General features: G+C 42.8%; 1 protein-coding gene across 5 annotated transcripts in view; it reads right to left on the bottom strand.

Annotated features, from left to right (window-relative positions):
- The window catches only part of LOC147020884 (fibulin-5-like), a 148880-nt gene that overhangs the window by 20843 nt on the left and 102920 nt on the right, over window positions 1-25117 (bottom strand). For 4 of the 5 annotated variants that reach the window (XM_085896619.1, XM_085896616.1, XM_085896615.1 and 1 more), the window contains 3 exons: window positions 14882-15001; window positions 7744-7866; window positions 7321-7447 (listed from right to left, as the gene is read on the bottom strand). In XM_085896619.1, coding sequence (XP_085752745.1) covers window positions 7321-7447; window positions 7744-7866; window positions 14882-15001 — 370 coding nt within the window. The remainder of the gene's footprint in view (window positions 1-7320; window positions 7448-7743; window positions 7867-14881; window positions 15002-25117) is intronic. The other variant, XM_085896618.1, reaches the window with a different exon arrangement.

Here is a 25117-nt window from a genome sequence, read left to right as displayed (position 1 = left end):
TAAATAGATTTCAGGATAAGAAACAATAAGAAACATACAACTATACACTATGTGGAGAATATTAATTTTCTTGCACACAGTGTCAAGGATTGTGGAGAAGCTAGAATGCAGAACGGACCAATATGTAACACAACAAAGAGAGGAATAGAAGGGGAGGGGGAGAAGGACACACCAACAGCAGGGTTGAGGGATAAAATAGAGGGAGATGGTGAAATAAGGGAAATAGGGAAGAATGAGGGCAAGCGGAAGATATAGTGAAAACAACCTCTGTCCACCTTCAGTGGCAGAGGTAATTGCAGAAGTCGAAGGACAAATTGGAAACCCCGAAAAAGGTGGGTTTGGGGAGGGTTCATGGGGTAGAAAAGCTAATGGTTATGGATGGGAGCTAACCTGAGATGGTGGTGAACTGCTGTCTTGAATCTCTGGAGAGAAGGATGATATTGAAGAGACTGAGTAACTTGGTTTCACAGGTGGGGGAAAAAAAATTAATGATTGAGTGGAGGTGAGCAGTGAATCTGGATTTGCAGAGTTTGACTGGCAGACTGTATGTGCCCTGCAGAAACTTGGGGGGGGGGGGTGGCAGGAAAGGGCAGAGGGTGCAGCATCAGAAAGGACGTGGTAGAAAACAGAGACCACTGATCTGTTTGTGATGTGTAAGTGATAGACCTAGAGACTCAGCTTTATTGTGGGAGATTCCAATTATTTTGAAGGCCTTGGTTTCCATGGCATCAAGATGAACATGGTTTGAGGCTGGGACACCAGCCTCGAGGGGAGAGCGGTACTCCATCAAGCCGCAGATCAAAGCCTTGTCGGTAGATAAAAGTTCAGGTGTGCCAAGGAACGAGTTTGTACAATGGAGGTTGCCCAGTCCGACTGTCTTTGAGGCCATATTTAAAATGTGCTTTGCATAAGAAAGATCATGGCTGATTTTCTTTTTTGTATACATTGTTAAGGCTCGTGGAAAAGCTAGTACATTGAATCGATCAAGATGTAACAGGATAAAAGTAGCAGTAGAGAGCGGGGGGGGTGGGGGGCACAAACAGTGGAGTTGAAGGACAAGCTAGAGGGAGACTTGGACAAGCAAGGGGTGTGGAGAGGAATGGGGGACAGGAAATGATGCATGAGGTGGACAAGATGGATACAGAAGAAAACTGTCAGGAAGGAAACCTGGAAATTTGGAAGGCAAAGGGTTATTGCCGAGGGTGGTGAGAGGTGTTGATGAGGGTAGAAAATATCATGGTTTTGCAATGGGGACGATCTGAGATGGTGGATTGGAGAGCACATGTGGTTTAAAATGGTGGAACAGCTGTCTTGAGGACCTGGAGGGAAGAGTGAGATTGAAGAGAATGTGGAAGTTGGTTACACAGGCAGGGAATTTTTGGAGGGATTTATTTATTTCTTTTCAAGCGAGGGGGAATAGGATAGCGTTGAAAAGGTAGGTCAGGTCAGGTCAGGTATGGGAGCATGTGCCAGAACAGCACGTCGCTGCGTCCACTTTCCGCCGGTACTCCAGGGGCCTCCGTCTGGCCATCCCCATCTCCTTGAGATGATGGTCAACCTGTTGCAACCATGAGGCACGTGGTCGACCCACTGGCCTCCTCCACTCATGAGACTCCCTCGCTGAGAGAATCTGGTGAGCAGGATCAGAGTCAGGAAAACGAGCCACATGTCCATACAGCCGCAACTGACGCTCACGGACTATGCAGGTAACAAATCTCATCCGAGTCTCTCTCAGCAACCGCTCGTTGGACACAAAATCCGACCAGCGATAGCCAAGGATTCTCCGAAGAGACCTGGTACCAAAGGAATTAAGTCTCCGTCTCAGATCCTTGGTCAGAGTCCAAGTCTCGCACCCATAGAGCAAGACTGGAAGTACCAAGGACCTGAAGACTCGGACTTTCGTCCTCCCGCACAGGTACCGGCAGCGCCACACCCCATGATCCAGTGAATCCATGACTCCCCAGGCCCGACCCAGACATCTATTGACCTCTGACTCGCAGCCAGCAGAGACATGAATATCACTGCCAAGGTAAGTGAATCTCTCCACGACCTCAATATCCTCACCACAAACAGACACAGACAGGACAGCAGCATCCAAGATGTCACCGAAAGCCTGGATCTTAGTTTTGACCCAAGAAACCCGTAATCCCAACGGCTCCGACTCCTCATTCAGCACCTCGAGGGCCCCCAAGAGGATGTCTAAAGTCTCCGCAAAGATGACTGCATCATCTGCAAAGTCAAGGTCCGAGATCTTGACATTCCCAAATGACGCACCGCAACTGGATCTCTCCGACATCCTCCCTAGAATCCAGTCCATACAAGTGCTGAAAAGTGTGGGGGCAAGTACACATCCCTGACGAACTCCAGTAACAACTGGAAATAAGTCAGAGATGGTACCACCACACTTCACAGCACTCTCAGTACCAGAGTAGAGTTCAGACATCAGATCGATCAGTTTTGGTGGCACCCCACGAAGACCAAGAATCCTCCAGAGGACATCCCGATTCACTGAATCGAACGCTTTACAGAGATCAACATAGGCTGCAAGCAGCCCCTGCCGAAACTCTCGTCTGCGTTCGGTGAGGACACGAAGTGCAAGGATACGGTCAATCGTTGACCTCTTTGGTGTAAAGCCTGACTGCTCTGGACGCTGGTGCTCAAGCAGATGGTGGCGAACCCTATCGAGAATTATCCGAGCAAAGACCTTGCCCGGCACTGAGAGCAGCGTCACCCCTCGGTAGTTGTTGCAGTCTTGGCGATCACCCTTCCCTTTCCAGAGAGGGACAACAAGGCCCCTCTTCCAGTCAGTTGGGATGATGCCTGTGTTCCAGGCAGAGCACAAAACTGCATGCAACGACACGAGTGCAGCATTTCCACCAGCCTTGAGAAGTTTGGCATGGATGCCACAGATCCCTGGAGCTTTGCCCCGTTTCAACTGGTTCACCGTTTTTGGAGAACTGGTTGAAAAGGTAGAAAGGCCAACATTTTTGGAAAAAAAAAAGAAGTGAAAAACAGGATGACAAAACAACCTCAAAACCAAGTTGATTACACTCTGGTGACGTAGAAGACTGAGGCTGTATAAAAAAACAAATTCAACAACATTGACAACCAAGTATGATTTATCATGTAAAATTTTTGATGGAAATATAAACAAGCAGCGGTACATTCAAAGTACACTGCCACCATGCCAAATAAATAAATAACAATCCTCCAGCGTGCAACATCGTCAGGGCACCTTCGGTGCCCGGCAATGCCACCCTGCAGCACATGGAGTCGGAATTGGGAGGGAGAGGTGTACACAAATTGATTAATTGATTCATTGCAGAATTAAAAATAAATAAATAATAATCGTAAAATAATTAATTTCTCAATCAATTGCTGAATAGCATACTTAAACCACCACCGCTTCATCCGAATCTGTAACTTTTTGAAAATTAAGTAATTAATCGAAAAATTAATAATTAATCGATAAATTGATTAATCAATTAATCAAAAATACACTTTTATAGCCAAATTACTTGATCATTATGTCCAAATATCATCTTCCAAGCTCAAAATATGCCTGAGATATTGCCAGGATGAGAAATAAAATAAACAAGTAATTAATAAATCGATAATAATAATTAAGAAATTCATCATTTAATTGATTAATCAATAAATCAAAAATAAGTTTTTGCCAAAGTGCATCTTCACTTTTGTCCCCAAATTTCAGCTTCCTAGATCAAAGGGTGGCTGAGATATCGCCTGGACAAATAAACAAACAAAGAAGAAGAAGACATCGAGGAAAGCATTAAACTTGCAAAATCCACAAAACAAATTTAACCTCAAACATAATTGCTGGTTGAATTCAATGACCAAACATGCAACTCCTCTTCAAATTTCAAGTCAATCGGATGAAAACTGAGGATTTTAGAAATACCACCTTCGTTGTTGACCTTTGGCCTATGTTGACCTTCTGACCTCAAAAACAATAGCCTTCTTGCATACGGAAAACTCTACCATGTGGTGCAGTTTCGTGAAGATCGATTTCAAATTGTGACCTGTAGGAGATTGACAGACAGACAGACAGACAGACAGACAACATAACAAAATCGACTGACCAACATACTTGAAAAATCTTCGATTTTGCAAGCAACAAATGGAGTAAAAACTGAATACTCCCTTCCTTCGGCACCCAGCAATGACATCATGCATCACCTTGGTATGGAATAGGGAAAGAATGGTGTACAATAGCAGACAGACGAAAATCCTTACTATAATTCACGGACTGGTGTTTGTGTGTTGCGCTACTCCTACAGTTCTAGGCCAATTACATCCAGACTTGCCACAATGGATCAGTGCGACACCAATTAGTGCAGAGGGGTGTTTTTATCTTTGCCGGTGGTATTGGAAGAGTGGTGGGGGGGGGGACGCAAATTCTCTCTGTAAATGTGTATCGTGCAACACTGTCTCCAGAGAGGGGAGGGTATTACAAGTCTCCCTCATTCACAGTGAAGTATTCCTGTCCCCACATTTTCCATTGCAGACGACTGGTGGTTTGAATTGTATGCAGGAGGTATGTTTTTGCTTCATGCACATAACCTCATGGGGGGTTTTTTGCCTACACAGAGCTGTCAGTTGCCCATCCATCCATCCATTGGGACCATACTATATGCAGAGCATTGGTGCTGCTGAAGCAGTCAACTGGACTATAAGGTACAATCCTAAATGGGTCACCATTGTGGCACAGTATACTCGAATGGGCGAATGGCTCAATCATCCCAGCAAGCTGGTACTCATTTTGCCAACCTCGGAAGGATGACAGGCTGAGTTAACCCCACCTGGTATTAATTAAACAGCCAAGCGGGATTTGAACTCAGGACCTGAGGATCCCAAGTATGCCACCCTAACCATAAAGCCAACACCAGGCATAGTTGCCTATACTCCACCCAAATAAAGGTATGCATCAGAATAACATGTTGCATGCCTGGAACATGATCACCTGTAGAGCAGGTACTCTGCGAGTTTCACATAAAACATGATGGATCCAGTTTGGAAAACTTCAATTTGATTCAGGTTGAAGGAGCAACGATGCCTGTTGTTGGCTTTATGGTTTGGGTGGCTGGCTTGGGATTCTATTAGCTGTCATATGAGCCTTGACATTATGTACAAAAAAAAAAAAAGCTGTGGAACCGACCCACACATAGACAAACCCCAAATCATAAGATAGTGAGATTTCAAGAGTTGATGGTCATGTGCAGGCAACCTCTACAAACTGGACTTCTTCTGATCTTCAATTTAGATATACGGAGACAGACATCACGTAATGGGAGAAACGAGGGGTTGTTGAAGGGACCTAGGAAAATATTGCTGTCGGTTAAGGAGTCAGTCGCTGGACGGAGAGTTTGTGAGTTAGACAGGTTTGTTAAGGAACTCTTGTGAAGAGAAAGAGTAATAGATAATTATGAAGAACAACAATGTGTGTGGTGTTGTTCCTGACAGACAAATAAAGCAAATTAAGCATTTTAAAATGTTATTAAAAGCTTTTAAAAAGAAGAAGAAAATTAATTCAATGAGGAGGAATGTTAGTTCAAGTAAAAGGTCCTGAGAAAGGAAAAGATAAAGAATGAACGAAGGAAGGAAATAACAGGCAGAATGGGGTTTTGATGAAAATCAGAATGAGTGATTTTTGGAGTGAAAAAATGTTTGTTTGAAGCGAGAATGGGGAAATAAGAAAACGTTGAGGAGCATACAAGGAGAACATCGGATACAGAATGCGGAACGAGGCATACATCATCACAGCAGAGATAGAATTGGCATGCCAACTAGCTGAGGCCTTGGCAAGTTGGCCAGACACTCACAGGGACATGGATTCGACAATACACCACAACAAGGTTCAGTTAAACATGGAAAGTTGGAAGAAATCATCACCAACAACACAGAGACAAGATGAAATGAAACAATAACAGAAGGACACGGTTTGTCCAGAAAACTTCGCTTCGATGAATTGAAAGGGGCATTGCACGAGCCAACGTCCAAATTCCTGCTCCTTCTATATCGATTCTTGTTAGTGATGAAAATGTTCGGGAATAAAAGGCATTAGCTTTTAAGTGCTTATGACTTCTCTGTCGTGGTTTCGAAGTGTATCATTTTGTACACCTTTGAATGGGCGGCCATTTTATTCCAGTGCCATCCCTACATATGGAGTACTAATGTACTCTATGATACAACACCTGAACACCATTACAATCTTTGGGAAAACAAGAAAAGTATATTACCATTTGTTGTTACATACTTATGCTGTATTGGAACATAATTATATATTTCAGCACAAAGGTTGAAAAACTGGAAGGTCGTGGTCTTTACTTTAAAATACTGAAAATGAAAAGCCCAACAGGATGGTGCCAAGTTAGCGCACTTACCTTTGAGCTATCTAGTCTGGATTTGATTTCCGATCCGACTATAAACTATCGTATTGCTGCTTCGCAGCAGGACGTTGCATCATTGAGAGCACCGTCCATTGGATGGATGTCAACCTGGGCATCTTGTTTGTTAGCATTAGTGGTAGACTTTAAAGAGCCTGTGGTGTCTTTCATGAAGAGTAGGCGAGTTATCACTGGCACCCTGAACAAATTACATATTCCTGCCCAAATCACCTTCAGTCGAACATCGGGTGTGGTCACTCAGTTTGTGAAAAACTTGGGACAAAAATTTTTATAGCACGACTCCACAAGGGGGTGGGAATAATTGGTACCATGAAAAGGACAAGTAGTGGTTAAAATGATGAACTCATGCTTTTTACATTGTGCACCCTTTGTGTATCTGAAAAAGCTAGTTTCCACCCTTTTTACAGCATAGTCTGCACAATAAACAATCATCTGTATAGAATATGGAGTGAAGGTGCTATTGTGATGTAAGACTAAGTTTGAATAATTTTTTTAGGTAATCTAAGACTCATGGACAGGCTTGGATATATTACGTGGGACAAAGAAACATAGTAAGTGGGGTTTGAACTTGGACCATGTGCTCAGATGGGAGTGCCAAACAGCCTGACAATTCAGGTTTCATTAAAGCAGCATATTCTCCTTCCACAATAAAGCGGTGACGTTGTGCTAACCTCGGCATGAGGACAACTTTATAATGCTTTACAATTTAGTCAACTCAAAAGGAATTGTTTGAGTCAGTTTCTATATCAGTTTCGAGATCCGAGTCCTGATGAACATGCTATCTGCCCTCAGGATGAGTCAAATCACACTTCATATTAAATGAAAGTCACCAAATCAAATCCTGCAGCTCTGGTTGTGGGTGATTTGTGATTCATGATGGGTGCTGGATGCTCACTCTTCAGAAGACTTTGTGTAAGGATCATCACAGCGTAGGGTGTCAACACAGGCGTGCCTGCCATACAAGTTGAAGCACGTCTGCTCCTCTGTACAGTTGTGCACATTTTCTGCACACTCGTCCACATCTGCATCATGTCGGTGCGCACACACAAACAATTGCATCATACCAACGTGACCCAACAGGTCGGTGTAGCATGCCACTAGGCCAGTGTTCGGGTTTGGTTCATATTCCTGAGATCTATGTCGCTACAACCCAATGTTCATTAGCTCCTTTCTCTCTTTGCTACACACCTTTATCCTCATTTCTTTCATGTGTCGTTCTTGTCCGATAGCCCCTGCACATCTTGCAATTCCAGGACCATTGCCCCATGGAAGGGAGATTTTTAAGAGTGCATCACGAAGCACCAGGTTGTGCGCTCACCAACACAGCTGTGCCCGTTCCCGTGTAGCTGGTAACCAATGGGGCAGGTGCAGCGGAAACTGCCCTCTGTGTTGTGGCACTGAAACTGGCAACGGGAGCCAGATAGGAGGCATTCATCCACATCTGGTACAAAAGGGCAGAAGAACAAGTTGGGGGAAAAGAGTGAAGGATGGGGAATGGCAGAAATGTACACCCTCCAATTTCTACGAAGGTAAACAATCAACAGGTTGATGAAAGACAGGGCCATGGTGGAATAAAACGAAAAAAAAGGTACGTCATATGTATTAATGGAACATCTCCAATTCCCCACCACATTAACTATGCTCTTGTAAAGATAATCTAAGGTTCCCACAATGTGAAACAGTATGGCCAAAAACAATTCGTGCAAACAAATGAGTGGTCTGTTGCTTGCTTCGTGATATATCACTTATTGCAATCAAAGAAAACCCCACAAATCATGAACAGTGAAGCATTAACCTTGGCAAGCTGTTTAGAGTCAGAATCAAAGTCATGAGAGTGTGAATCAAAGTCCCTAACACACGATACATTCAACCTCGTTTTTCAGATATACTTGATCAAAATATTATTTACACAGCTAAGAAATTTTATTACAACTTACTCTTCCAAAGTAGTAACTGCGTTTGTCTTCACTAAAAAAAATGTGATTTAGGTTGATTTTTGTTTTCTTTAAAAAGGTGAGCACACTTCCATGGAAGTCAAACCAAAGAGGTGAGCACTTCAGTCAATCATGTGATGTGACATCATCTCAGCCAAATTACAAAGCTGTGAAGCACAATTGCAAACTGCATGCAAGAAATGTGGAAAAAGTAAAGATGTAACAAAATATACTTGAGTCGAATAAGAGTACAAATCTGAGAGCAGGTACCAACGCATAAAGGATTTGGTGAACTGGTGATAATGTTGATGTTCCTTTTGATGAAGATTATATGATAGAAATGATAGATTGAATCAACAGTGCAGTACGCAAATTAAATATGCTATGGCTGCCATGGCAAGGAGAAGCTGCTTTGGGGTTAACCATTTGTCAGAGCAAAGAGAGAGGTGAGATCGGGTGGAATGTTGATATGGACTGGGAGTGAGTCAGAGGTGCAGGTGCACTTTGAGTGATAGAGAGAGAGTGACTCATTTTGACTACTCATGAAAGGGCTGAGCAGGGGTCAGGGGCTATTCCCACTTCATGTGCACAAGCATCCCTGGCATTTCAACCTTCACTCCCACTCAATATCAGCCTTCCACCTGATACCATCTCCCTCTTTGCAACTAAGAAGGCCTAATGCCCAAAATATCACCTATTCCTTGCATTCCCATGGCTGTTGGCATATTTTGCTCAATGCTCTGTTAATGCTCTCTGCTAACAGCCTAACTCAAAATTGGTTTAAGTTATGAACTTGGTTTAAACACAAATCTACTGCATTTTTTTAGTGGGAAGGTACAAAATGATCAAAGTTTTAATGGCTTGAAAGGATTCTAAGAAAAGTATGCAAAACTGCATTCATCAAGTAGTACGTGAGCATTATCCTCATTTTCAACAATTGCTTTTGGTTCGTGTTTCCTTCCATGGGTTTTGTGGAAATGGGATATTTAAATTTCTACAGATGTGCCAGTGGATTACTCAACAAACCTTGTTGTGCCTTCGTGTGTGCAGCTGACATGAGTTTATTACATCCCGATATGAGGCGACTCGTACTTTCTGTTTCTACCTTGCGGAAGGTCTAGACTTGTCTGAATGGTTCAGTCCTGCCTTTTTTTTTAAAGCCATTCATGTAGTGTCCTTAGGCTTGGTGTATTTATTATGACTTGTTCTCAATCCCAATTGAGCTGATCTCTTCTTCGCCAATCCAGTGATTTTTATCCCCCCCCCTCCCCCACCAATCCCCCTTCTCCACAAATCCCACTACGAAACGCAAGTGGAGAACCCCTCCCCTCACACTTACCTCCTCCCAAACCCCCTCTTAACTTATTACTCCCCCTCCTCTTCACAAATCTCGACTCCCCGAGTCGGTGCCATTAATCTCTGAAACATTCAGAATGATTAGTTGAGCAGTTTGGGCTGGAGGTGAGCGGACAGACAAACACAAAAACAAACACCCAAATGAAAAATCACTAATAGAGTGCCAAGTTGGCAAAACAGCACAAAGTAGAATAGAACTCAGTAGAGCGCATACCTCTGCCAGGTGGAACAGTTCATGTTTTGTATCCCACTGATGGGCCCAATCCGAACCAAAATCCATTCTGCTTGTTCTTGTCACCTATCCAACTCATTCACCTTGTTTGGTCAAAACTCGTCCACAACTTTGAGATAGAGTGATATATTTAGTTTTTGGCCCGATCTATCAATTTTAGAAATTAGGTCTGTGTTGACCTTTTGACCTTAAAATTAACTGGTTGTTGAATTCAGCAACCTGACCTGAAAATGCTTTTCAAATTTCTAGTCAATCGGATGAAAATTGAGCATTTTAGAAAATTTACCTCAAAATTAATAGGTGGTTGAATTCATTGACCTGATATGAAAATCCTGTTCAAATTTCAAGTTAATTGGATTAAAATTGAGGATTTTAGAAATTTGGCCAATGTTGACCTTTAAGTATATGTTGACCTTTGGCCTATGTTTACCTCAAAATTAATAGGTGGTTGAATTCGGTGATCTGATCAGCAAATGCTCTTCAAATTTCAAGTCAAATGGATGAAAATTGAGGATTTTAGAAAATTTGGCTCAAATTGACCTATTGGCCGACATAGACCTTTTCAGTCGAACAAATTTTATGAAACTTCAATGCCGGACCGTCGCAGGGTCGGTGGCATTAATCTCTGAAAATTTCAGTACGAACGGTTGAGCGGTTTGGGCTGAAGGCGAGCAGACAGACAAACAAACAAGCACACACACAAACACACAAACAAACGGAGGCGATGAACAGACTTGTCAAAAAAAAAAAAATTTTGCCAAGTAACAAACACAAACACACACACAAACACACAAACATACAAACAAACAAATGGAGGCGATCAACATACTCGTCAAAAAAATAATTGCCAAGTTTGAATTAGGATATTGCATTGCTGTGTTGACTGACTGGACACAACTTTGGGTTGTAAGTCCATTGATGTTGAGAAATCCACTGATGAGGACCGGGGTTGTGGGTCCACAGTTTAGAGAGGTTCTGGGCTGAAAGGATTGAAACCCTGATGAAAAACGGTGCCCAGCTGATGATCCGGGCAGATGGGAAAATCAGTCAATTGCTTATAAGTTAAGGTTATAACTTCAAATAAAATAGCTTTTGTAAGTACTTACCAGTGCATAATATATCCGTGTTTGTGTGTGTGTGTGTGTGTGTGTGTGTGTGTGTGTGTGTGTGTGTGTGTGTGTGTGTGTGTGTGTGTGTGTGTGTGTGGTGTTTATATATGTGTTTGTACGTGTGCGCGTGTGTGTGTGTGTATATGTGTGTTTGTGTGGTGTTTATATATATATGTGTGTTTGTACGTGTGTGTGTGTGTGTGTGTGTGTGTGTGTGTGTGTGTGTGTGTGTGTGTGTGTGTGTGTGTGTGTGTGATATATATATGTATATGTGTGTGTTTGTATGTGTGCGTGTGTGTGTATATGTGTGCGTGCGTGCGTGTGGTTGTGTGTGGTGTTTACATATATATATATATATATATATATATATATATATATATATATATATATATATATATATATATATATATATATATATATATATATATATATATATATATATTTCGGCACGCCCCTTTTTTTGTTCCACCATTAGATTTTTGTTACTGCATTGTTTGAAACAAGCTTTGACATATATCTCCTCTTCTTCTTCTTTCGGCTGCTCCCGTTAGGGGTCGCCACAGCGGATCATCCATTATGATCCGCATAGTGATTTGGCACATGTTTTACGCCGGATGCCCTTCCTGACGCAACCCTGGTCGCCTCTTACGACACAGGGATATGGTACACCTATTTTAACCGGGGTATACACCGGCCCAGTATACTGGTACTCATTTCGCCGACCTCGGAAGGATGACAGGCTGAGTCAACCCCCTGGTGTATTAATTCAGTGGCTCAACGGGGCTTGAACTCAGGACCTCTTGGATCCCAAGCCGCTGCCCTAACCACTGCGCCAACACCAGGCTAAGCTTTGACATATATATAGTAATGATATTATTGTCTTCCTTAAGAGGCCCCTCAAAATTCGTTTTGATGATTATGGTAGTTAAACCAACATTATATGAATATTTCGGTACACTCCTTTTTTTGTTCCACCATCAGATTTTTGTTACTGCATGAAATGAAACAAGCTTTGACATATATAGTAATGATATTATTGTCTTCCTTAAGAGGCCCCTCAAAATTCGTTTTGATGATTATGGTAGTTAAACAGTTCAAAAACTCCATTTGCAAAATGGGAGGAATTATTGCACAAAAAATAAATAAAAATGTTTCCCATTTTTTTAGAGGACCACAAAGATGAGCGGCTCATAGATTCACGCTCCATTTGGGGAGAAAACAGTTGAGTTCATTCATACCTGACAAATTTGAACTTTCCATGTGCCATAGTTTCTTCACAAAACCATGACTTTCTGACTAAGTACAAATTATTTCTTTGCTTTTCTATACATGGTTGCCGTTTTGAAATTTTCATCGAACGATACCCGCTGCCCAGCCGGACCAACTGCCAACAAAGTATCGCCCGGTCAGTTACGGTTAAACCCAAAATCATGATCATCGTTTTAGTGTGGAGGTGAGTACTGACAGTGTACTTGGGTCTTTTCCGGGTGGGTGCGGGATTGAGCACGTGCACATAAAAATGTGGCAACCCAACTTGAGTTGAACAACAATGGTCGCTTGATCCTTGAAATTTGAACCGACAGAAATAGCCTTCGAGCCTTCAGAGCTTCAGTGAGCCTTGAGTCTACCGCTCCATAAAAGTAATTCTTCAACCGTCTCACAAGTCAGAGTTCGATCGTGATGGCAGATGCCAATAATAACAAGGAATATGAAGACTCCTCAAGTCACTCCTCTGATGAAAATTCTGTTGCAAGCATCCCCCCAAGTCCAAGCCCAAGCCTTGATCCTAACAGTGATATTGAACATCCTCATAAATCAATGGATAAAAATGATATAATATATTGTTTAAAATACATTCATGCTATCTGTCTTTTACCATATGTTGCCAGTGACGCCCGTCGACGACGGGCATCGTTACTAGTATATATATATATATATATATATATATATATATATATATATATATATATATATATATATGTGTGTTTTTGTGTGTGTGTATGTGTGTGTGTGTGTGTGTGTGTGTGTGTGTGTGTGTGTGTGTGTGTGTGTGTGTGTGTGTGTGTGTGTGTGTGTGTGTGTGTGTGTGTGTGTGTGTGTGTGTGTGTGTGTGTGTGTGTGTGTATGTGTGTTTATATTGTTATGTCTGGCTTTCTTCTTGGGACGATGGTGCAGTAATTGGCCTTTATTACCTCCGCCATTAAGGGATGTTGTCTTCATCCCTTTTTGTCTGTTTGTCTGTCTGTACACAGGATATCTCAAAAAGTTGTGGACAGGTTCGATGTGTGACAAGGACAAACTGATTAGATTTTGGTGAAGATCCAGATCCGGATCCGGATCCGACTACTATAATTTTTTTTTATTTCAGCGATTCTTCACCGTTGAGAGATCGGGCCAAAAACGGTATATAGCACGATATCTCAAAAAGTTGTGGACGGATTCGGATGAAACTTTGTGGACACATTGGGTGTGTGACACAGAAGAACGGATTTAATTTTTGTGAAGATCCGGATCCGGAACCGGATCTGATAATTTTTTAAAGCAATTCTTCACCATTGAGAGATTGGGTGAAAAACGATATATAGCATGATATCTCAAAAAGTTGTGCACAGATTCGGACGAACCTTGGTGGACAGGTTGGTTGTGTCGCTAGGACAAATTGATTCGATTTTGGTGACGATCCGAATTCGGATATGAGGATTATTTAATTTTTAAAGTGATTCTTCACCATTGATAGAGCCAAAAACGATATTTTGCATGATATTTCAAAAATGAAATTGGCCCGATATGTTCTCGTGGATCAGGCATTACGTGGCGGATGTATGCACTCCACCGAGTGCCCTTCTAGTTTTGATTTAGTTTAATCCCTTCAGTTATGAATAAAAAAGTTTATTTGGAAAAATTGTTTTGACATCATCGTAATTCAGCTAAAGTGGCATTATTGGTAGGCGGTGAATACTTTTGCATGCCACTGTATGCTCCATACACATATGCTCCATCATGATAAAATATACATTACAATCACGTTCCGTCAAGACAGTGACTGAGGTCAATGGTGTGCCAACCAGATATAACAAAAATTCTTAATAAATAGTTGATATACAACAAAGTTAATGTACCCTGAAGACAATTTCGTTGAAGAAGAAGATTTCATGAATACTTCTCAAATATAAATAATATTTCTGCTACATTCTCCCATAGGTTACTTTGAAATAAAATACAGTACAGCACAGCAATACAGTACAAAAAAGTATGGTGGTACATTTTCATTATTCAGCTCAATATTTTAGATGAACAGGTCATCAAATATCCTTGCAATTATACACAATAGTTTGGCCCACAATGCTTGTGCTATATGCACATCCCATATTTTCTTTGCATGTATAAACTCCAAAAATACCATTAACATGAATGTAATCTAACAACATCTACATCCTGTTGATAATTAACTGAACTATTGCATTTAATTGATTGCCACACCTGACTTTTTTTTTCTCTCCAAAACTACCAACATGAGAATGGCATCTCTACCCTGTTTTAGGTATAAATTGGGATGTTTTATGTGCACTGTGCCACCTAATGATTCGGTTTGAGGAAATGTTTGGTGCCTATTGCAATACAAATTATTTCCTAATGATAAGGGAACATTGGGCTAAGTGACAGGTGACAATAACTGAGTTTGTCACAACAATATGTTGCAAAGTCCATGTTTATGTTCCATTTGTGTATTTTTTGTAAACACAATTGTATGCAAGCATTTTTTATTATTATTATTATTATTTCATTGCAAAAGTGACATAGCGGGCAGTCTACTGTTTTGTATACCTGTGCAGGTGTGTCGATCTGGAGATAGTGAGTAGCCGGTTCGACAGTGACACTTATAACTTCCATACGTGTTCATACAGATGTGTTCGCAGTCAGAGCTCCCCTCGCATTCATCAATGTCTGCAGCGACAACCTATCACCAGTCATGCCCTACATTCATCCTGAAATATAATGAAGCACATTTCTTGCTTGACAGAGGAGTGACAAAAAATATAAAGAGAAAAAAATGTAGTAAGAGTGCTAGGAAATGCAGAAACATATTAGGATAGTGACAGAAAGGTCTTTACCATTGACATAAACGAGGATTGCAACACATCAAGTATATTAATACATGTTACAAAGGATCATGAAAGAGGCAACGTATAACAATTTGCAGCAATTTAATAATTCAGCTGAACATGCTTTGGCTATTGTATAACATTGCCAAAATTATGCAGGCTTGGTACATTTACATTTTCTTTATGTATTGGGTGGGTCAGGGGGGAAGAACAGCAGAACAAACTTTAAGCTTTATAAGGAAATGGCAAAATATATATATATATATATATATATATATATATATATATATATATATATATATATATATATATATATATATATATATATATATATATATATATATATATAGTAACACAACGAGTTAAATGTACATCTTTGCTGCAAAGCAAATTCAGCATTTGCACAGTTATTTGTGAAAAAAGAATAATAATAAATATATTGTTACAAAAATTACTTCGGGATTAAAGATGGGTTAAATATTCATCAGTTATACCTTAAAGAGCGTTAATGTAAGTGTTTGTAAGTCATCCCAATTAGAATCAACCAGAAAATGATGTCTAGGTAGCTTCCCTATCATCCTCACCTTTGTGTCTGTTTCTCTTACCCATCTTCCATTTGTGTAACTCTTAGATCACACTGTTGTCCGTCAATCGTACCTCAACATGGCATTCTCCATGTGTGCTAGTTCAAACCTCGCAGATGGGTTTTACAAATGGTGTAACAATGTGTGCTATTCAGCACTGCGAGTGCACATGCCCACATAGCATGGAGGGAGGGGGGGAAGAGGGGGAAGAGCCCTTGCCTATAAAAGGAAACCAGCCACATGCCTCACACACAGCCTGGGACACAGAGAGCGAGCTGCACATCCATCAGCACAGGACAGACAGCCCAGGATAGTGATTGAGATAACCAGCCACACAATACAGCTTGGATACCCTGCCAGCCACAGAGCCAGGCAGCACAGCGTGGAGGAAAAGCGGAGAGCCTCGCCAAAGCTGCAGAGACCGAGGTTGACACTTGCCTGTGATTTGAAGCTGTGCCTGTACTTTGGCATCTCCAGTCCAGCCTGTGCCACACTGTGCCTCCCCACGCTTCACAGGAAAAAACACATGCACATGCTTACACCTTCATCAAGATTTCCCAAATTGAGTCCACCTGTGATAACATTTGCGTTAAGAATAGCACTGAACTGTTGCAGCCCCCTTAAGTGCGCATACGGGTCTCCGGTTATCTGAATATTTTAATTGCCATTTTCACCTCCTGTACCACATCATCCTCATTATAAATTAAATCTGTTGCTTTTAAAGCTATTTGCTGTGAATTCTGAGCCACAATCTCATCCTCCAGTGTAATCCACCATCCATCCCCTACCGTATGCACAAAAAAATCTTTTGACAGCATCCCACATTCATGGATGATAAAGTGCATGCAGATGTATAAGATAAATTCCCAAATAATCAAACCATTTGAGAAAGCCATGGATCTATGGAATACCCCACTACGACAGCAGCACTCGGAAGGAAAGATTCAAATACCAAGAGTGATGAAGATACGATGCGGAATTTTCCAGGGGGCCAGCAATTCCCAGCTACTGTTTTGCCTGGTCCTGGATCCACTAAATCACCTCATCAATGAGTAAGGACACTGATATACTATGACATCCAACAAAATAACATTCAAATAAACAAAGAAATGTGACATATCTACTGGACATGGATGATTTAAAACTCTTTGCACTGAATGAAGAATAAATGGAAGAACAACTGAAAGTAGTGAAATGGTACTTGAACAATAGTCAAGTGGAATTTGGCTGAGATAAGTGTGCCAAATGCACATTCGTACTAGGGAAACCAACAAAAACGAACATAAAAAAAATCAACCGAGATACAACAATACAGGAGCGAGACAATGAAGCATCAGAAGAGGGCCACCAAATATGTCATAAAAAATGCGCAAAACAATTGCTTAAGAATACCTGTGTATAACGAGGCTGATCCTGAAAACATCTCTCTCCAAGAAACAAAAACAAAGCCATAAACCAACTTACAATACCAGTATTCCAGCACAGCGGCAGAATAATAAACTGGCCACAAGTGGAAATCAAAAAATTAGATGTCAAAACGAAGAAACACCTCACTATCCACAAATTGGTCTACATAAATCAGTGCATCATGAGAATGTACCTGCCGAGGAAAGAAGGAGGTGGCGGCCTGATGGAACTCAATCAAGTACACAGAGCAATGGCTGCGGGATTACCAGAGTATGTGAAAAGTTCAACAGACTACCGAATACAATTTATAAAAACCATGAACACAACAAACCAGAAAAGGTAACTCTCACTTTGGTAGCTTATACATATTGCTATGTTTGAGTCTGGGGAGTAACTGCTGAAATCTATCTATCTGGGTTCTTCCCGACATCTTTCTTCTTTGTTCCTTTCATGCTTCTTTCAAATTTTCTCTCTATTCATTGTAATTCTTGCTTTTTCTTCTCTTTCATCTCTTTTACTCTCTATTTCTCTCTTAGGAGAAGTGAATTCTTGCAGAAAGTTTTCTGTAAGGCTCACTTGGCTGTGCCTGGATGGGTTTGAGGGTTGAAGAGTAGTGGCTGATACCTGCTCCTTGCCCGTCCCATGTTGCACCCCATCCTAGCATCTCTCCACTGTCCTTTGATTTACGAACAGTTCCCCCTCTGATATCCCAAACTGTATGCTTTTCAAATGTTCCACACTCTCATTCAGCACACTGCTCAACATCTCCAACATGCTTTCTCTTCCTTCTCATCACATCTCGGTCTGAAAGGACTGTCTGGAACCGCCCCCCCCCCCCCCACCCCTACCACCATCTACTTTCTCAACAATATTCTTGAAGAAGTCCTTTCAGTCAAGCTTCTAGGTCTCTCTTACTGCCATGACCTTTCCTGGGAAAGCCACATTTCCAAGCTGGCATCCAAAGCCACTCGCCAACTGGGCATCCTCCGTTGTGCAAAGTCCTTCCTTGGCACACCTGAGCTCCTGACCACATACAAAGCTTTCGTCCACAGCCTGATGGAGTACTGCTCCCGCCTCTCACCTTTCTTGGCTTCATGCTGTGGAAACCAAGTGATCTTGGATAATTGATATCTTCTGCGATGAGGCTCAGCCTTTGGGTGTCTCATGCTCTCACCACAGGCAGATTGGTGGTCTTTTTGTCTTCTTCAGTCTCCTCTTCAGCCTCCCCCCCCCTGCTCTCTCTGTGATTTGTCCCCACCAAATTTCCGCAGGGCGCTCAAGGTCCGCCAGCAACCCCCTTCTGGTAAAACTACCGAAAATCACGAATCACTGCTCACCTTCACTCTTTCATTCCTCTTTTTCCCCACCTTTGGAACAAACACCCACACTCTCTTCAATCGCACTCTTTCCCCCAGGTCTTCAAAACAGCTGTTCTCCACCATCTCTTATCTTCCCCCATCCAAAACCATTATCTTTTCTACCCCCACTAATCCACTGCAAACCCACCTCCTTCAAATTCCCTGCTTTCCTTCCTGAAAGTCCCTGTCGAGTAAGAACCTGAAAGTCCCTGAAGTGTCCATCTTGTTTACGCTGTGTACCCTGCTTCACCCCTCTCCCTTCCACAGATCTCCTCATGTCTCTGTTCCCCATTGTTTTTTTCCATCCCTCTCCCACTCCTCTTGTCTTCTGCTCCCTGTTGTGCGTTTGTGTGTTAGCTCTCATATGAGCTTCGACGATGTATATAAAAAACAAAATCTCCCCCCCTCTTCCCACCCCTCAAATCTTGTTTTGCCCCTCCCACCCACTCCCATATCTTGCATACCACCGCCGAGTCTCATTCTCCCTCTCTCCCCACCCTCCTTCTCCCTCTTCCTCAATGACCATGCCTGCTCTCATCATCTCCCTCCCTCTCAAAGGTTCCCTCTCACCCCTCCCTCTCAATTCAGCCACCTCCTCCCTATTCAAAGCAACCTTCCCTCTCCCCCCAAGCTTCCTCCACACCCTTCCCAAAAGCGCCCCCCACACCTTTCTTCCTCAATTCTCCCCTCTCACCCTTCTGCCCCAAATGTCCCCCTTACCCCTCCCCTTCATAACTCCCTCCCCACTCCCCCTTCTCAAAGCTGCCTCCCCCTCTTCCCACCCCCTCAAATTTTGTCTGCCCCCCAAACCACTCCCAGCTCCACAATAACTCGACTCAGTTTCATTCTTCCACTCTCCCCACCCCTCCCTTCTCCCTCCTCCCCCATGGCCATGCCTGCTCTCATTGTCTCCCCTCTTCCTCAAAGCTACCCTCTCACTCCTCCCTCACAAATCAACCACCTCCTCACTCTTCAAAGCAAACTTCTCTCTCTTCCCCTCAAAGCTTCCCCTCACCTTTCTCAAAAGATCCATCCACAGCTTTCTCCCTCAATTCTTCCACCTCACCCTTCTCCCTCAATTCTACCCCCTTCACCCCTCCCTTTCAATTCTCACCCCTCACTCCCCCTTCTCAAAGCTGCTCTGTTTCACATCTACAAAGCTGTCTCCTCCCAACCTCTCTCTTCTCACTCATTCCTCCACCTCCTCCAATCTCCCACTTCCCTTTGCCCACTCTCTAATTATTCCCCACTGCTACTCATTCCTTCACCACCTAACCTTTTATCCTCCTCCACATCCGACCCTCTCCCATAGCTCTTCGACATCTGTCATCAGCTGTCAACAACTCTCAATACCTCCACCAATCCTCCCTCACACTACCCTCCCCTCCCCTGCACCCAAAGCCTCTTCCCCTCCCTATTCCTTAACAGCTTGGCCCTCAAACATCTGGGTCCTTCACTCTAACCTGACTGATCTCTCCATACAGGTTGCCACTGACAAATCAGACATAATCTGCTTAACAGAAACTTTTCTCCTTCAAGATGTCTGACTCTTCAGTTTCTCTCCCTGGTTACTCCCTCCTCCGATATGATAGACCTGAGCCTCGTACTGGTGGTGGCATTGCTCTCTTTTATCAAAAACTCTATTCCTCACTCTCCATGCACTGCCCTCACTCCTCCACACCCCCAGGAATACCTCGGACTATGGATTCACCTCCACTCACACCTCATGTATATATGTGCGTTGTACCGTTCACCAAACAGTGATGACTCCATTTACATCTTGCTCACCGAAAACATGGACCAACTTCTCTCCAATCATCCAAACTCTCTCTTCCTTATATGTAGTGACTTCAATTGCCACCATGCCAGTTGGCTGCGTGTGGGCACCTCTCTCACCTTCCATGGCACTTCAGCAAAGGACTTTGGCAACTCATTGGGACTGACACAATCTGTCAACCCCCCAACCTGAATCTCAGGCAACGGTACTTCATCTCTTCTGGATTTGATTTTGACGAATTTCCCAGAAAATGTCGAGCTGTTTTTCTGCTCCAATCGGTTCATCTGACCATATGCTTGTTAAAGTGGTCATCTCTTTGGCTGTTATTAGAGAACCACCTCAGCACCAATGAGTTTGGCACTTCACTCAGGCCGACTGGCAGGGTCTTCAAGCAGCCATCAAGCTTCTATACTGGTATCCCATTTCTACTTTCTAGACTGGTCTCCCATTACATCCTGGCATCCTGCCCTGCTCACCAAACTTTCTTCTTATGGTATCCAAGACAATCTCCAACCATGGTCACGGACATCCTCTCCGATATCAACTCATCCTGGGAATTATTTCAAGCAAATTTGCTCTCTCATACACAGGTTTATCCCATCTCCTCTTCAGTTGTCCTCACCTTCCTCCTGCCCATGGTACACTGAAGCTTGTGGTGAGGCTGTTGTCCTGAAACAACTTGCCTTTGCCTCATGGAAGGCAAATCCTACTGAAGGCAATCTCGGTTCCTTCCACAAATCTCAGAACAAGTGTGTGTGTACGCTGAAGAGAGCCAGGAAACAACATCTTTCTCATCTCAAGTTTGAACTCTCAAACCTGTCTCTCTCCTCCAAATCCTGGTGGTGTCTAGTTAAGTCCATTTCTGGTGTATGTCCCCCCCCTCTCCCTCCTACCTTACCTCAAATGGCTGCACAGCTGACGCTGCACGTGAAAAGGCTGAATTCCTGAACTCTGTGTTTGCTTCTAAATCTTGCATCCCAAACCCATCGCTTTCTGTATCCACCTTACCCAGTTGCACCTAGCTGTTCCTGGACTCTGTATCCTTTTCTCTTGACAAGGTGGAGAGCTTGCTGTCAAACATTGACTCAGATTCTGCAACCGATCCAGAATGCATCAGCGCTCGTTTTCTGAAAACCTGCTCTGCTGCTCTTGCTTGAAAGATGTTTGTTTGTGTGATTTAGGAGCTGTGCTTCATGAGCAACTGGAGGCTCATGACAATGGAGGAAGGTTGGAAGAGCGGGAGACTCAAGGCCAGCAGCGGCTGCAGGGAGGGGCAGAAAGGCATAATAGGAACAATGGGGCCATGGCGTGCAGGCGAAATTGGAAACACGAGGCCCCGAATTAAAAATGGCAAATTCTTTTAAAGCAGTCTTGGTGGGAGTTTGTCCCCAAGCTACAGGATTCGGACGAGGGGAGGTTAATGAAGCCAGCTTCATTTGAAATTTCCCCTATGGGAGATTGGGTTTTCCCAGGCAGCTGGGGATCTGTACTGGCAGTATTTGTATGTGGGCTCCGACCTCGGGTGGTGTGGCATGACCTGGGCTCCACAGGGAGTCTCGTGGAGTGTGGCATCTCGTGTCCACTGGGGCGCCGTCCAAGCGAGTGCCTCGACCCGGTGGGGGAACTGGACCCTGGGAAGAGGGGGTGTTGAGACCTCTGGAGGTCTGAGGTGGTTCCTTCTGGACACCTGTCATGGTGTACCATGAGAACCACTAGGGGGCGTTGCTGCAGGTCGCTCTTTGGTGGCTTTTTGAGGTGACCACCTGGGCATGCAGCCCAGCAACCTCTCCCTGAGGCTCTGAGACAGCCAGAATGTAGGGAGCTGCCATGCTGTGCTGGGCTATGGATACAGGGCAAACCACATGAATTCGGGATGAGTGCAGCCCACCAGATAACCACTGGAGCATCAGTGGAAAGTTATGGAGTGATTGGGAAAGGTCCAGTGAGGCCCACATAACCTTACACAAATAGTCCACTATGATTATTGGGTTCTCAGTTTGAGAAAAGAACTCTGTGTTTGATTGGAATGGGAAGATTGCCTGCAGCAGGCACTGCTGGTATTGAAGAGGTAACCCATTGTTGATTGGATGGTTTTTAAACTTAAGTTTCCCCATTGTCATGACTCAACATGCTTTGCCTCGGGATATGCAGGTGAGATGGAGAATTGATATGGGTGACAGGTAAGAGTGGCCATGAGAGCCAAGCATGTGGATCGGGTGGAAAGGGTTAAAATGTGATGCGTGTTTTGAATTAAAGATTGTTTTGTTTGGCTCGTGGGTACCTATGCTGTCATGGCCTGCATACAGATTATAATCACAAACACAGTGAGGTAACTCGGCCTTGGCAATCGGTGGTGTGTGGAATTTGGGGGCCCATCGGAGTAAGGTCTGATTTGAGTGACAAATGAGTGGGGAGACGCTTGGCAACCCAGGGAGAGGCCAAGACTACTCAAGGGAAGGAGTGTCTGTGTGAAGATCCTTCCCGATGGGACGTACAGTGAAGGAGCTGTTTGGCTACTATGGGCCAAGAAGTTGAAGTGGTGGCGCAGGGGTGGCAAAGAAGTCCTAAGTTGATCAATTTTTTTTGAACTGTGGGCACCATAGTCTGAAGCACCCCCATCATCTTGCTTGTCCAGGACCTCCCCACTACTGAGTTGAGGGCTACACCAGCAGTATATAAAAGACGAAGCCATGGCCTTGCAGGGAACATGATGGTTGTTGTTTATGAATGTGGGAATGTTCAACTCTGTCTCGTATGACTAGAAATGTGTAATGGTGGGCAGGTAGCCCGTGAAATTGGATAGATAGTTTTGAAATTGGGAACTTGGAGCAGTTTGGTGCAGAACTTTGAGCAGGGCTCAGCTTACAGTTGGAGCAGGTAAAATCCACTGGGGGATGTGGTCAAGTAGATGGGGTTGAATTGGTGAAGGTAAATTGTGGTTGTGAGGCCTGCTTGTTTGTTGTTGTTGGAAGCCATTCTCTGCCCACCCCAGGACATCGGTGTGAGGACACAAGAGTGAATAATTTTGTACATAAGAATTTGATTATTTTTGAATTGTTATTTGAAACTAAGGGGGTAGTATGATAAGGAGGATAGGTAAGTTAACTACGGCTCACTTCCCACAGCCCCTCCAAATTTATTTTGTTGAGGTTTATTCGGTACAAATCTGTTAGTGTTAAGGCTGGAGCTGTTAGCCCTGCAGTGATTCTTGCCAGAGTTGGGAGTTTTTTTTGGGGGGGGGGGGGTAGGTGGCTGTAGGGTAGTAGATATTACATTTGTAGGGTAGTAGATATTACTTTAGTCCAGATAGAAATGCATGGAGTGGTATGGTCTGTGTTTGAGTATCTAGAAATCTCGATGTAATAAGTAGGTAAATGTAGCTTAAGAATTGTCTTGTTTGAATGTGCACCACAAAGGGGATGGTGCATTGTAATAATTAATTTGGGATTAAGGTAAGGAATTGTACATATAACCCCTTGTAATGTCCCACCGGGTGGCCTTGCGGCTCTGCCAGGGGGGGGGGGAGGAGAGAGAGAGATATAGAGATATAGAGATATAGAGATATAGAGATATAGAGATATAGAGATATAGAGATATAGAGATATAGAGATATAGAGATATAGAGAGAGAGAGAGAGAGAGAGAAAGAGGGAGAGAGAGAGAGAGAGAGAGAGAGAAAGAGAGAGAGAGAGAGAGAGAGAGAAAGAGATAGATATAGAGAGAAAGAAAGAGAGAAAGAGAGAGAGAGAGAGAGAGAGAGAGAGAGAGAGAGAGAGAGAGAGAGAGAGAGAGAGAGAGAGAGAGAGAGAGAGAGAGAGAGAGAGAGAGAGAGAGAGATTGGAGCTATGGATTATCAGGGGTGGAGTTATGGATGCTTCCAGGAACAGAGCTATTGATGCCACAAGGGGCAGAGTGTCTCATTCTTTCTGGATTAGTTTCTAATAACCCAAGACCAACAGATTTTAGTGTATTTAACTCACTCTTACAATGTGAATATCTTGTTGCAGCAAGAGAGACCTCCTCAAATATTTGACCTTAATTCCTCAATCGCATGTGTTACTCGATTGAAATGTAGTAATAATCTTCACCTTCCGCTTCTCCTGGTCGCATTACTCTGGTTGTTGCAGATATAATACGTATCACAGGGTGTTTTTTCAAAAAATATTTAATCTTTTCATTTTCACTATTCAAGAACCTCGATTTATGAAAGTTTTTTCCAGAAGCAGATTTACTCACAAGAATGATAACAACTATAATTTATGTATGTGATTGTTTATAAAATAAAAATTATATCCCTCAGTATCTCATCTTGTTTCACAACAATGTATTTATGTTTTCCAGCCATGTGTTTCATATACTCCACAAATTCTTTTTTACTGCACAATGTAGAACAATTGTCTCTTCAAAAATTGTTTATATCTATTGAATTTAACTTGATAAAATAAAAGTATTAGCATTATTACTTATCGAGCGACGAGGAAGGTGAAAGTATGATTGACTAAGATAAATACAATTACAAGAAGAATTTCTCCCTCTTAAGTAATAACTATCCATAACCATTTGGTTTCTCTCCTTAACACAATCATCAAAGATAACGAGGATCTTTTTTGATTTATTCAAATCTTGGTTATTTAATTTTTTATTGTCTTTTTTAGAAACTCCATGTTTTATCCTGAGTTCAGGTTTAATTTCAAGATAATCCATTATTTTATTGATACAATATCTTGTGTTGATATTTCCCTGAAAATGGCAATCGTTATTATGATACATCATCAATCCATGAAACATTAACGTCATTTGTTCAGTCTCTTCTCTTGTAAGAAAATGTGTATA

This window comes from Eptatretus burgeri, chromosome 9 (genome assembly GCF_056783735.1).
Source record: "Eptatretus burgeri isolate ZD-2024b chromosome 9, Ebu_testis_v1, whole genome shotgun sequence".
NCBI lineage: Eukaryota > Metazoa > Chordata > Myxini > Myxiniformes > Myxinidae > Eptatretus > Eptatretus burgeri.
This window is presented reverse-complemented; position numbering and strand designations above follow the sequence as displayed.